The 15,648-nt window shown below is 35.4% G+C and overlaps 1 protein-coding gene across 4 annotated transcripts in view; it reads left to right on the top strand.

Annotated features, from left to right (window-relative positions):
• LOC150107666 (ATP-dependent DNA/RNA helicase DHX36-like) overlaps nt 1-15,648 on the top strand; it is a 589,788-nt gene that overhangs the window by 225,489 nt on the left and 348,651 nt on the right. For 3 of the 4 annotated variants that reach the window (XM_090391452.1, XM_090391451.1, XM_090391453.1), the window contains one exon: nt 11,074-11,187. The exons of the other annotated variant lie outside the window; for it this stretch is intronic. In XM_090391452.1, coding sequence (XP_090247578.1) covers nt 11,074-11,187 — 114 coding nt within the window. The remainder of the gene's footprint in view (nt 1-11,073; nt 11,188-15,648) is intronic. 4 annotated transcript variants of the gene reach the window in all.

Here is a 15,648-nt window from a genome sequence, read left to right as displayed (position 1 = left end):
ATCTGTCCTTTCCCAATCACCTTTATCACCACTTACCCATATATCTACTCTGTTTCTACTACTCCCTCTGATATTCCAAGCCATTTCACTCCTGTGTTGATCATTTTCATTAACAAGCACTTCATTTTTGTCTGATCTCTTGCTCACATCACCCACTGCACTTCCTTCTATCAACAGGCAATTCATTTATACAAATGCCATTCAAATGCACTCTATCCATTCTACCCTTTAATGTACACTGCACATCTAAAAACTGCAGTTCCTTCTCCTCACACAGCTCTACAAGCACATCAGTCATAATTCACTTTCTCCGTCTCAACTCATTATTCATTCCTTGGCAATACATCATCATCATCATCAAATTCCTGCCATGTACCCTCAAGGGGTGTACAGGATATGATAGTACTACATGAAAAAAATTACATCATTATTAATTTCCTATCTACAATTTTCCTCCAAATCAGTCTGTTACTTGTCAAGACTCCAACATTATCAGATCTTATATTTCTATTGTCTAAAGCACTTTGTACCGTTTCAATCCACCTATATCTTGGCCTTCCTCTGGGTCGTTTTGCTGCCACCCTGGCAGAGAACACTTGTTTTGCTAATCTTTCCTCTCCCATTCTATTTAAGTGACCATACCATCTGAGATTAGCTCTGCTAACGCATTCCTGGATGCTGACAATGTCAAGTTCTTTCCTAATATCCTCGTTTTAAATATGATATTGCCATTGATGCCATCTGTTCATGCCTATAATCTTTCTCAGGACTCTCATATCTGTGGTCTCTAGTGTTTGGTCAAGTGTTTTACTTCTGACCCAGCTCTCAGATCCATAAGTTAAAACTGGTTTGAACACTGTCTTGTATACAGCTAATTTAGTGTTCCAACTAATTTCTCTCTTATCCCATATGAATTTATTCAATTGACTTCCCACCATACCAGCTTTGCTGATTCTGTTGTCTATTTCTATATTTAATTTACCATCTTCAGTAAAAATCGTGCCTAAATAGCTGAAATGTTTTACTTGTTCCACAGGTTCTCCATTCACAACACAGTTGACATTTTCAATGATTCTGCCTATTTTCATAGTCTTTGTCTTTATATTGCTGACCTTCATACCATATCTATTACAACAGCTATTCAATTTAGTCAGAGAATCTTGCAGACTTGTAGCAGATTTATTTAGAAGTATAACATCATCCGCATAAAGCAAAGAGCTGACATTAACATCTCCAATTTTGATATCATGTTTAATATCACTTTCCTTCATAATGTGATCCATATAGATAATGAATAACAGAGGGGATAATGTACATCCTTGTCTCACACCAGATTTAACATTAAACCATCTTCCTGTACTTCCTTCAATTCTAACTGCTGACTTACAACTCAAATAAAGACTAAGTATTGCTTGGTATAATGCCCCATTCACACCATATAACTGCAGCGTATTGAATAGCTTCTCTCTTGGCACCTTGTCATATGCCTTTTCCAGATCGACAAAACTTAAATACAGATCTTTGTTATATTCCCATGCTTTCTCGACTATTTGTCGTAAAGTGAAGATCTGATCCTGACAGCCTCTATTTGGCCTGAATCCAGCTTGTTCTTCACCAAGCTTTTCTTCCACAATTCTTCTCAACCGTTTCTCAAGTATACTTGCATAGATCTTGCCAGGAACACTCAGTAGGGAAATACCTCTGTAATTCTCACATTCAGTTTTATTTCCCTTTTTATATATGGGTACTATGAGAGCTCTACTCCAACCATCGGGAATTCGTCCCTCTGTCCAGGCTTTCTGAACTATGCAGTGCAGCCACTGTAAGACTCTTATACCACCATACTTCAGCATTTCTGGTCGAATATCATCTACTCCTGCTGCCTTTCCACATTTTAAGCCTTTGATGGCTTTTTCTACTTCAAGTATGGATATGTATTCCTGACTGCATGCCTGGTCAGTGTTTTTTACCACTGTGCTGTCATCACTGCTTGTTTCATTTAGCAGTTTTTCAAAGTAATTACTCCATACTTCAAGGATATCTTTTTCTCCTGTTTTCATGTCACCTTTATCATCTCTAATTCCTTTTACAGCACTCTTTCCTCCATTCTTAAGTTTCTTCAACAACCTCCAGAATATTTTGCCACCTTCTTGATATTTATTTTCTATATTCTTGCGAAAGTCCTCCCATGACTTTTGTTTAGCTAGTTTTACACAGTGTTTAGCATTCTTGCATTTGTCTCTATATTCTCTAAGAGCACAAGCTGACTTATTTGCCAGGAACTTTTGGTATGCTTTCTTCTTTTCCTTCACTGCCTCTTTAACTTCCTGTGTCCACCAGGGAGTTCTGATTTTTTTATCCTTACAAACAACCTCACCACATGCCTCTCTGGCAGAATCAATCAATGTTTTCTTCAGAGTTTGCCACTGAATCTCCAAGGTTTGATTCCTGTTCTCAAACTCTTTCATTTTTTCTTCAATAATCTTTGTGTATTTTAGTCTACAGTTCACATCTGAGAGGCTACTCAACTTTTATTCGCTTTAAAACTTTCTTACATGTTATTCTTTTCAATATGAAATTCAATTTTATCCTGCTGAAGACTAAATAGTGATCACTTCCAATTTCAAATCCTCTGTACACTCTGGTGTCCTGCACCAGGGAGAAAACATCACTATCAACAATAACATAGTCAATGAGACTTTTCTTATTCCTAGCCTCTTCTCTCCATGTGAATTTGTGCACATTTTTATGTTGGAACATGGTGTTAGTAATGACCAGTCCATGTCCTGAGCAGAAATCCAACAGATATTTGCCATTATTATTAGCTTTGCTCTTTTCTCCAAATTTTCCCAAAATATTTTTATATGTCTCACAATCATTTCCTACTCTGCTATTTAGATCCCCAACAAGGACCAACTTTTCCTTTTTCATTGTGTCAGTTGCTTTTTCTAAAGCCTCAAAAAATTCCTCCACTTCTACCTTAGTAGAACCTTCTGTGGGACCATAGGCACAAATAAGTCTCATTGTCCAGTTCCCCATTCTCATATTTGCCCACATTACTCTACTTGAGACTGCCTGCCATTCAAGAAGATTTGCCTCTTATTTTGTGTTGAATACTATGGCTACTCCTTCTTTTCCTTGATTGTCATTGCCTGAATATAACATTTTGTATTTATTGCTCAGAAAGAGCTCACCAGTTTTGGTCTTTTTTGTTTCAGTCACCCCTATTATGTCGATCTGATACTTATCTAATTCCTCAGCTAGCTCCATTTCTTTGCCATTCAGGCTTCTTACGTTGATAGTATCGATCTTTAACTCTGGTGATGTTGAGTTGGGGTTTATTTTCAGATTTGTTCCAGTAGCTGACTTTTCGCTGTTCGCCCTGGTTCCCTGGCGAAAACAACAGGGGCCTTGTTTAACCGGGCGACGCCCCAGCCGGCATGAAATTTTGTCATGTTGTCCCATCATTCTATATTTTGGTTTAACCAATAAGAATACAATTTGGTCGGCTAAATCCCAAATTGCCAGCCCATCCTCTTCCGTTCAGTATCCAAGTAGATACCCAACAGGGTGCACCACGAGAAGGTGAGGATTGGACATTAGGTCAGAAGCCCTGGTCGGTTCTCCGAATTCCTTTAAAGGCTATGTGGAGGTCTCCTCTCAGTTATACAGCTTTGACCCTTAAGCACCCCAATACATATATATATATATTCCTATATACATATATTACTCAATACATATATTCCTCAATAACCTCCTGGTATCCATCCTATATTCACTTTATGTCCCAACAAATAATTTCTTCCTATAACCAATACTAGGGGATGTTTAATGGTCAAAGCTGTATAACTGAGAGGAGACCTCCACATAGTCTTTAAAGGAATGCAGAGAACTGACCAGGGCTTCTGATGTAATGCCCAATCCTCACCTTCTCATGGTGCACCCTGTTAGGTATCTACTAGGATACTGAAGGAACGAGGAAGGGCTGGCAATTTGGGATTTAGCCAACCAAATTGTATTCTTATTGGCTTAAACCAAAATATAAAATGATAGTAAAAATGACAGAATTCCATGCTGGTTTTGGCAACTCCTGGTCAAACAACGAAAAGTCAGCTACTGGAACAAATCTTAAAACACACCCCAATTCAACATCACCAGAGTTAAAGATCAGTACTATCAACAGAAGAAGCCTGGAATAGCAAAGAAATGGAGCTAGCTGAGGAATTGGATACGTACCAGATCGACATAATAGGGGTGACTGAAACAAAAAAGATAAAAACTGGTGAGATCTTTCTGAGCAATAAATAAAAATGTTATATTCAGGCAATGACAATCAAGGAAAAGAAGGTGTAGCCATAGTATTCAACACTAAATACAAGGCTAATCTTCTTGAATGGCAGGCAGTCTCATGTAGAATGATGTAGGCAAATATCAGAATGGGGAACTGCACAATAAGACTCATTTGTGGCAGAAGGTTCTACTAAAGTAGAAGTGGAAGAATTTTTTGAGGCTTTAGAAAAAGCAACTGACACACACACACACACACACAAAAAAGAAAAGGTCCTTGTTAGGAATCTAAATAGCAGAGTAGGAAATGATTATCAGACATACAAAAAAATATTTTGGGAAAATTATCTGGAGAAAAGAGCAAACCTAATAATAATGGCAAATACCTGTTGAATTTCTGCTCGGGACATGGACTGGTTATTACTAACACCATGTTCCAATATAAAAATGTGCACAAATTCACATGGAGAGAAGAGGCAAGGAATAAGAAAAGTCTCATTGACTATGTTATTGTTGATAGCGATGTTTTCTGCATGGTTCAGGTCACCAGAGTGTACAGTGGATTTGAAATCGGAATCGATCACTACTTGCTCTTCAGCAGGATAAAATTGAATTTCATATTGAAAAGAAGAACATATAAGAAAGTTTTAAAGTGAATAAAAGTTGAGTGGCTCTCAAGTATGAACTGTATACACAAACATTATTCAAGAAAAAATGAAAGAGTTCTAGAACAGGAATGCAGTCAGGGATACATATCCATACTCGAAGTAGAAAAAGCCATCAAAAGCCTGAAATGTGGAAATGATATTCAACCAGAGATGCTCCAGTATGGAAGTATAAAAGTCTTGCACTGGTTGCACTACATATTTCAGAAGGCCTGGCCAGAGGGACGAATTCCAGATGATTGGAGTAGTGCTCTCATAGTACCCATATATAAAAAGTGAAATAAAACTGAATGTGAGAATTACAGAGGTATCTCTCTCTACTGAATGTAAGATGTGAAGAACAATCTGAATCCAAATAGAAACTGTCATGATTCAATCTTCACTTTACGACAAATAGTTGAGAAATCATGGGATATAACAAAGATCCGTTTTTATGTTTTGTGGATCTGGAAAATGCACAGGGGCCAAGAGAAAAGCTATTCAATATGCTACAGTTATATGGTGGCAGTGGGGCATTATATGAAGCAATACTTTGTCTTTATTTGAGTTGTATGTCAGCAGTTAAAATTGAAGGAAGTACAGGAAGATGGTTTAATGTTAAATCTGTTGTCAGACAAGGATGTACATTATCCCCACTGTTATTCATTACCTATATTGATCACATTATGAAGGAAAGTGGTATTAAACCTGATATCAAAATTGGAGATGTTAATGTCAGCTCTTTGCTTTATGCAGATGATGTTATACTTCAAAATAAAACAAGGATATCAGCAAAGAACTTGACATTGTCAGCATCCAGGAATGCATTATCAGAGCTAATCTCAGATGGTATGGTCACTTAAACAGAATGGGTAAGAAAAGATTAGCAAAACAAGTGTTCTCTGCCAGGTTGGCAGGAAAAGGTGGATTGATGCAGTAAAAAAAAATGTACCTTAGAAGATAGAAATATAAGATCTGATAATGTCTTGACAGGTAACATACTTATTTGGAGGAAAATTGTAGATCTGAAGTTAGTAAAGATAGACATTTTTCATGTAGTACTATCATATCCTGTACACCCTTTGAAGGTACATGGTAGGAATTTGATAATGATGAACCACTACTAACTCTCCTGGATGATTTTTTTTTTCATATCCAAAGCATGATTTTCTTGCTCATTCTCGTTTGCAGAAAGCTGACTTTATGGTCTCTCATTGACCACACCTCTAATAATAGAATCTCCATACGTAGCTATTCTCAAGTCATACGTCACCTCATTTTGTCTATTTTCCTTTATTCTTTCTTTTATTTTGCACTCTTTTATTTTTTTTCCACCAAACATTTAATATCACTTCATACATTCCTCATTGAACAACTTGTTCTTCAAATCTTATGTTTCAGCATTTTCGCTCTGTCACTCTTGTTGTCTTGATCCCTCTCATTCTGCCATATCTTTCTTCCATTTCCTCATTCCTGCTTTCGCATCACTTTCTTTCTTTCATTCCCTCATTCATGCATTCTTTGGCTCTCCCGGTCTCACTCGCTTTCATTCTGTTATTCACAACAGTCTTTTGTATGCATGCTCACACTAATTTTCTTTCTTTCAGTCTGTTTTGGATTTGCTGATAATTTGTAGTGTAACAAAATATTATACTTGCACTCAACATATCCCTACCTTCTCTTGTTTCCTGTTCAGTCCCTGTACAAAGATATCTTTCACATTTTCCACACATATATGTTGCATTTATGACATCGAACCATTCTCAAAAGTGCTATATCACTAATAGCATTTGATCGTTGTGCTGCAGGGCATGCAGATGTCATTTGTACTACTGTATTGTTTCATTCAAGGCAAGATTCAAAATTCAGTAAAAAAAAAAAAAGAGTCATTAACGAATTCACAAAACCTAATAATCATGCATTTATACTAATCTAAATAAACTAAACAATATTCTATTAAAATGCAAGCAGTATTGCCAGTTATTTCACAAAATAGCACTTTCTTTTCTGGAACTCTTTACCAACAGCCAGATACATGAACTGAAAGTTTTTGGGTTGCAAAGTTTAGCTAATAGATCAATAAAAGGGGATAAAATAAAAGCATATAACTTATTAAATAGGTTTCATGAAATTTCTTGAGATTGCCCATGAGTATTGTTTTATTATTATTATTATGCGACACCACCAGGGAGTCCAAAGACTCATCGAGGGAGGGCTTACTCCACAACTCTGTCTCTACCACTCAATCCACCAACTCCAACGAACCAGAACTACACCTATGCCATCTACCGCCCGCCACTAGTATTTTCACAGACAATCACAAACAGCCATGCCCACAGCGGGATTCGAACCCTAAGCCTTTTGGTTGGAGAGCGGATACGCTAACCACTCGGCCAGCTAGGTCGGCAGTTTAGCAGGGTTTCCGTATTTGATTTTTTGGTGAGAAGTGAGTGACTGGAATTGACAGAGGGTGTTCTTCTTGAATGCTTAGTTAGTGATTGTGCTAAAGGAGATTTGTAATAGGCATTGTGTGAATAAAGTTAGCGCAGAACTCCCACAGTGAATCTTTGGACTCCACAGAGAATGTGCATTACAGTAATAATAATAATAATTAACTAAGGAATTCATTCATATCATTATGCCATATTGGAATAACAGACAACCTTGCTTTGGGCACCATTCACATGGGATTAGATGGTATAATTTTGTTAGTTTTTTTGTAAAGGTAGGGAAAGGTTTTTTTTCTTTTTTTATTTATGAATACTGCCCAAGAAAGTATAAAACTTGTGATTATTCACTTTTGATAAAACTTTTGATTTCAATATGATTACATCTGTATACTGCGAACAAGCTAAGGGTTAGATAATCTAGAAATCCTCATCTACAGACTAAGCATTTTACTGTTTCAAACTCTTACAGGCCTCCAAGTAATGGTGATGTGATCTTATATCGAGCAGTGAAAATCATAGCCTGCCTAAATCATAGCAGGATTCAAACCCATTGCCTGTTGATTGGAGAGTGAATGCACTATCCACTCAGCTTGCTTTGAGGCCTTTTCCTAATTGCAACAAATGTGGGTACACCAGTTTAACCAAAATTGATCTAATCACGTCAGTTTTGGTTAAACTGATGTGGCTGACTGTTCAAGCTTGACTATTGATTAGATATATATATATATAGTGCTACACTGTCTAACCAGTTGGTTGTGATTTCAGATCCTGCTTTGACATTTTTGTGAATGTCTTTTTGTTTTGTTTCCAAATGCCAGATCATTACTCTGCAGTATGGAGGCCTTACATGGCTTGAAAAAAAAAGTCTTCATCTTTGGTCTCTAGTTTTCTGGATTGTCTAATTCTTAATCCATGCTAAATTTTAGTCATGCTGAAATGTTCAATATGTTTGCAACCTTTTGTGTCATTGGATATTTGTATTAAAAAAAATATTTATTAAAGGGAATTCTAGCAGACACATGTTTTTAAGCATATGTCTGCTACAATTCTGTTTGAATCCAGTGAAATATCAGCATAACTCAGTTAATTTTGGCTTGATATGGTGTTGTAAATTGATGCTTTTAATGTTGAAAAAAAAAAAAATAAAAGACATGAATAATTAACCAACAGCTGATCCTTGTAACATTAATATTTGGATTTTTATTTATTCATTTCCACCACATCACCTCACATAAATATAGTTCTTAGTTTTTAGTACTTAAATGGTTATTTTCATTGGTTTATCATTAGATATTTCATTGTATTGCATCATCATTCTCACTGGTTTCTGTGTAATGTAATAGCATAAAAAATCAGAATTTTTTATGCTATAAATGGACAGCAAGAGCTAGTTTTAACTAGCTCTTGAACTCTAAACAATACATTGCACAATAACCACAGTAATTAATTGGTAAACCGGTTGTATTTTGTTCTTTGATTTGCTTGTTTCTGCACACTGATCGTCTTTTATTTAAATAAAATAAGAAAATAAAAGTACATCACACTAATGTACTTTTATTTTCAGTACAAAATATCTATACTTTCATTAAAGTTAATTACTGTGGTATCATGTAATTTGTTGTTTATATATATTTGGCATTCCTTTACTCTCTTGCTGGTATTTCAAATTAGGTAGACAATGAAAAGGAAGACATGAATTAAAACCATGAATTCAGAAAATGCTGCAGTAGGGAATTAACATATTATTGGTTTAAAATGATTATTTCTTCTTCTTCTATAGGCTCTTTCCATACATTGCTGGATGCAGGCCCTCCACTTAACTTTCCAGTTCTATCTATCTTTAGCCATCTTGTTCTTTGGTGACCTTCTCTGGGTATCCTGTCAGAGCTTAATTTTGTCTCTCTCTTTTACATTTGGCAATCTACTAATATGGCCAGCTCATCTTCATTTACGTACTTCACAATGTTACTTAAATTACTCCATAATGTTTTCTACTCTGATTATTTATTAAGAGATAACATCATTGATTTTTCACTTTTATTTAATGAAGGTATTCAACATAACACTGTCTGTTTGAAATATTAAATCTGATTAAAATCTGAGAACTAGAACACTGAAAAAAAAAGTCACTTTTTTTAATACATTTTTCTTGTGAATGTATATATAGCCTTGTTAATAGTAGGAAGAGAGGGGATATGATTGTGACATTTAAGTTGGTGAACGGTTTTTACCAGATTAATGTGGAAGAAATTTTTCATATACTGGGGGAAAGGGGGGTAGAACAAGGGGACATACCTAGAAGTTGCACGAGGAGGGTGTGAACATGGGTATAAGGAGTAGGTTCTTAGCATGGAGAATGGCTCATCAGTGGAATGCTTTGCCTGACATTGTGAATGCAAATACATTGGAGTTTAAAGCATGGTTTGATGGACTTTATTGTGTAACAGTGTTTGCCTCCTTGTGAGTCTTTTGACTCCATGGAGGACTGGTGTAAATAATAATAATATATTCTCCTCACAGGTATGATTTATAATCATATATCATTCCTTCACTTAATTTTGGCAAGAATGAAATATAATGTTGCTTAAGCTGTTCCTCCTTCCTTCATTTCAGTTAAATGAAGGGAGGGGGGGTGAGGGGGGAACAGGCAAGAGTGGTTTCTTCTGCAGATGCTGCTGTCAATGGATTTCAATCAAATTTGAAACATAAGCTGTTACTTTGTTACTCAATGTCATTTATGCTCTCAGAATTTCAGCCCAATTGGACAAAAATGAGAGGACATAAACGGACATATTAACATGAATAGTTTTCTTTCAGCTTAGAACGAAAACTATTCATAGTTCACTATCAAGATTTAATTTCTAGTTTTTGATGTTTTAAAGATTATAAATTAAATCTTGATATATTATTTTAGATGATTGTATTTTGTTGCAAATCTCCTTGAAGGTACATTGAAGTTCAATTAGGATAATGCTAATTGAACTTTTGTAATAAAAAAAGTTACTCTTTTTTTAAACTTGCCTTCTGTAGTGTACTTAATAATAACAACAGCATCCTTAGTTAAACCTGGGTTTTCATATTGTGTCTAGAGCATGAAAAACATTTCAACTGAAGGTAAGTTAGATCAAGAGGTCTGAAAGCTGATTAATTACCTGGTCTGAGCATTTAGACTTAACTTGTAAAAGAAGATGGATAATGAGTTTTCTATTTTCTTATTATTACCAGTTATGAGATTTAATTATAACATCTCATAATCAAGATTGTTGGTAGTGGAGAAATTGAATGTACCGCACAAAATGAATTGTGGAAGTTAAATGTTGAATTTTTTTTATGCATGGTATTTTGTATTAGGCTAGATCTTATGAAAATCAATGAACTCGTGTATATGGTATAACAATAACAGCATTGCATGTCCTTGCTATGGAGAAAAGAAATTGAATGTACTGCACTGAGTGGTGAGAGCTGAAATGTGATCATTTTAAGCAGTCTACCTTAAATCATTTTAAGGCAAACTTTGGCAACAAAAATGTTGGATTAGTCTAGATCTTTCACCAAAATTATTATACTCTTAGGTAGTGTGTGTGTGTAATCATAAATTCAGAAAAGGGAAAATTAAAAAGCTGAAAACCTCATTGCTCTTTGAAGTTATTATGCTGTTATACTTAACTGTTTTAATTTTTTTTCTCTGGTAGATATTTTCCACCACATAAAAAATCAAAACAGAGGAATGTTCAGGATGAATCTGAAGAAATGCTGGCTGACTATAAATTAATGGAAGAATTTCGTCTTTCTCTGGATGAAAGAAAGTAAATTGCTATTTAACATTTCAATAAAGTTATTCCACTATACATCATTATAGTAAAAATATATTATACATATATACGTCATTATAGTTATCATTTTAAATGTATTAAAAAAAAAAGTTTCCTGCATTCAGCATCAGCAGACCTATGTTTGGGGATAGTTATTAATACATTCATGCCAGGTCAGGATGAAACTTCGTGAACTGTCCTTGTGTCAAGATGCAAGATATGCTTCTTGTTTTTCCTGTTTAAGTATCAGTGGACACACACACACAGATTATGATTGATTCTTTAGTTGAAACCAAAACTGTGGTGATGGGGAGAGAATGTGCTTGTTTCAGGATATATTAGAAACTAGTAATTTTAAATTAGTGTATAGTGTAGCCTTGTTATCACAAGTTGTGCTGCATTTTTTTCCATTTGGATACACGTTTTCTTCAGTAGTGTTGTAATTTGGAATATTTTGTTGTTCAAGTTGTGTTTTGTACTTGTTTGTTCGTACAGCTTCTGCTTCTGAAAATGGCATCCATAAATAAATGCACATTGGCAGCATGTAACACTTCAGCACTAAGATCTAACTCTGCCTTGGATTTTTCACATTGAATGTGTTGCGAAAATTGTTATATGTATACACCAAAAAATGTGAAAGATTTGTGGGCTGTTTGGGTAAACAAGAAAAAGAAAAGCATTAACATATGTGAAAAGTTTTTATTGTACAATGAAACCTGTGGAGAATTCATGACTAAACAAACACATGTAATAACCACAGTAATAAGTTTTAATAAGTAAATATTTCATCCTAAGTATCTTAGAACATCGTCAGTACAGTTAATTCGAACAATACTAGGAATAACATACAGTTAGGGCACATGATTACAATGGTTAGAGCGTGTTAATTCTATAACACGCAGGAGCGTGTTATAGAATTAACACGCTCCTGCAAGCATATTGGGATTCCATTGTAATCATGCGCCCTAACGGTATGTTATTCCTAGTATTGTTCGAATTAACTGTACTGACGATGTTCTAAGATACTTAGGATGAAATATTTACTTATTAAAACTTATTACTGTGGTTATTACATGTGTTTGTTTAGATATGTGAAAAATGTCTTGGTAGATTAGAGCAATTAGAAATGGGAACAAGAGTCTGGACCATAGTAGAAGAGCTTAAACAAGAGTTAGTGAAATGAAAAATGAAACAAAACATCTGGAAGAGGATATGAAACATCTAAAGAAGAGATTGGCTGATGAGAACGAGGAGGAGGAAGTTAGTAGTATGAAGAAAGAATCAAATGATGGTTGTATATTGTTGTGTGGGGATCCAATCATTAGAGGTGTGATGACTAATAAAGTGCACAAAACATGCTTTCCTGGTGGAACAATGAAGCAAATAACTGATGCATTGCAGAAAAGGAAAAACCAGGTGTCAACATTTTGATATGTTGATAGAGGAAATTATTGTGGCAGATAAAGAATAATAGTGTCGTTTGAAAAGTCATAGTCATGTTGCCCAGATAGTCAATTGAGAAGGAGAGCAGAGATAATGAATAGTAAGATGACTGAGTTGTGTTGAGGCAAAGGGGGATTCAGTTTGTAAATCTGTATAGTGAATTTGAAGGAAAGTTGGAATGGTTTAAAATTGATGGATCATTTGAATGGGTTTGGTGTTAGGCATTTAGGAAGTCTATTGTTTTCTGAGAAGGCACAGAGTCGAGAAGTTAATGTATAAATGATCAGAATACAAATGTACAGGATAGCACAACTGAACAGATTGTGCAACAGGAGGAAGATGTGGTTGCAGCAGCACAAGGTGATGGGAATGCGTAAAGGGGAGGATGAGACACGAAATCAGTGTCAGTATCAGGGAAACGGGGAGTCATTAGACCGAAGGAAGGCATGATATAACAGCTAGAATAAAGAATGTTAGTACTGGTAGAATGGCCTCAAACATACAGGGATTGTTACATTTGTACACAAATGTAAAGAGTGTTCGAAACAAGAGAGCTGAGTTTGTTGCATTGATTGAGTCCAAAGATAATTCTTTGGACTCAATCAATGTTTGTTGCATTGATTGAGTCCAAAGAATATGCCCAAAGATAATTCTAATAAGTGAAATTTGGCTATCTGAGGAGGATGTAATGTTGGAGGTAGAAATGAAAGGAAATAAAATTTTCTGGAGGGATGGAAATGTTAAAAGAGGACAGGGGAGTGCTGTTGCTAATTGCAGAGGAATTGTGTCCACCTAGTGTGGAAGTTGATACTGCATGCACAGATTTTGAATCTGTGTGGTGTGAAGTTGAAATTAACAGGCTAGTATATCTGATAGCATGCTGTTATAGGTCTGGGAATGTAGAGAATACTGATTATGAAATGTTTAAGCAAATTGGTTGGGCATGTAAAAAGAATGTGATCCTGATGGGAGAGTTTAATTACAGGAATATAGAATCAAAGGAGAAAATAGTGTATTGGAAGAATGAGAGTGAATTTGTTGAATTTCTGAGTAATACATATCTTAAGCAGCATGTGACCGAAGCAACTAGAAGTATTAATGTTTTGGATTTGGTGATAACTTCACAAGATGTAGTTGTTAATGAGGTATTGACACTGCTGCTGGTTGGTGAGAGTGATCATGAGGTACTTGTTTGGGAAGTGATGAAACAAGAAAAGGTTACTGCGAAAAATGGATTTATGTGGAAGTATAAAGTGGATGGTTATAGGAAGCTTTGCAGTTAGTTAGCATCAGTATATGGGTAGATGAGCTGAGCAAAAGGATGTTGACAATGCATGGAAATTCTCAAGGCAGTGTCTGACACAAGCGATGTATAACTGCATATGAAGGGTTGAGTGAGTAAATAGAGTAGGAGTGAAATTGATGAGCAGTGAAATCAAGCAAGCTGTACTGTAAAAGAAAAGAGACCGTGGAAGAGGTACAAGACAGTTGGTGATGATCATATTCATGAAGAGTGTAAAGTACAGGCTAGAAAGGTGATAAGCATGGTAAAGAAAGAAAAGGTGCAGTATGAGGAAATTGGCTGCTCAGGTCAAGATTAACTCGAGGGAATTTTTCACCTATATTGCAAGCAATAGAAAGAATAATTATGGTAGGTTGACACTTGTAGATAGTCATGGCAGCAGAATAACAGTTGCAAAGGTTATAGCAGAGTTATTGAATGAGCACATTATCAGCGTATATCATACTGGTGTAAATGATGTGGTGCAATATATAGAAGGGAGGCGAGTATCGAGTATTAGGAGAATTGGAAGTGAAAGAATCAGAGGTGTATCAGATGTTAATTGGGTTAGATGTTAATAAGGCTGTGGGAATGGATGACATATCACTAGGCATTCTTACGGAAGGTGCACAACAGTTGGCTGTGCCCTTGACTGGTTATTTAATGAAAGTCTTGCAGTGGGTCGTGTTCCTAAGGAATGGAAAGAAGGTAAAATAGTACCACTCCACAAACATGGTTCTAAGACAGAAGTCTTCAGCTATAGACCAGTCTGTATAACTGCAGTTGTGGTCAAGGTGTTGGAGAGATTGGTAAGGAATGGAGTACATGATTGGGTTGATGGACATAGAATTCTTTATGATTGTCAGCATGGATTTGTAAAGGGTAGGTCCTGTTTTAGCAATTTACTTGCATTCTATGATAGGTTAACGGATGTGTTAGATCAGGGGTCGGCAACCTTTTCAGACTCGCTGGCTGACAGCATTTAATTAATAGAAAATAGGGAGTGAAAAAAATACTTAAGTTATCAATTTTTATTATATCAATCTTAAAAGTGCAGAAATATTTAAGGTACGAGATATGAAACAACCATGAAAATTAAACTCAATGAAAAATTATTATCACGTAAAAACAAATTAATATAGTTTATGCATTACAATACATGTGTCTCCCTGCTTAATATGGCCTTTGTGATTGTTCTCCCTTAGCCAGATTACTTATATCCATTTTATAACCTGAGGTGGAAATTCGAATCGAAGCATGCAAATGTTCATCAGTCTGTTGAGAAGAAAATTTATTTTTTCTAAAACTCTTGGCGGAAAAGGCTTGTTTGCAAATGTATGTGCTTTGAAATGCGACTATCATCTTCTTTGCGAAACTGATTAATCCTTCAAATTTTTTTTGAAAGCATCAATAAAATTTTTGGATATTTTCTAATGAAAATGCGTTCTTTAATGTTTCATTGTGTTGTCATTCCAAAACTTTCATCTGTAGTTGGTTCGGTATGTTATCAATGTCAACATTAAAAGGGTGCAAAAATAATCGCATTTGATGATATTTTTGTGAAAATCCACATATCTTATTGAAAATTCTTGTAAATCTTCAATAATACCAACAGAAGTTTCCTTTTGTGTTTGCCATCCAACTGTAGATGCAGATTTGCAACATATATAATGATGTAGATTTTCTTCCATCATATATTTCTTCAACAGACATAGTTTGCCTTCAAAAGC

The sequence above is a fragment of the Typopeltis vanoorti genome, chromosome 4, assembly GCF_054136105.1.
Source record: "Typopeltis vanoorti isolate ZY-2024b chromosome 4, IOZ_Tvanoo_1.0, whole genome shotgun sequence".
Lineage (NCBI taxonomy): Eukaryota > Metazoa > Arthropoda > Arachnida > Uropygi > Thelyphonidae > Typopeltis > Typopeltis vanoorti.
The sequence above is the reverse complement of the archived record's forward strand: the minus strand, read 5'-3'. Positions and strand labels throughout refer to the sequence as shown.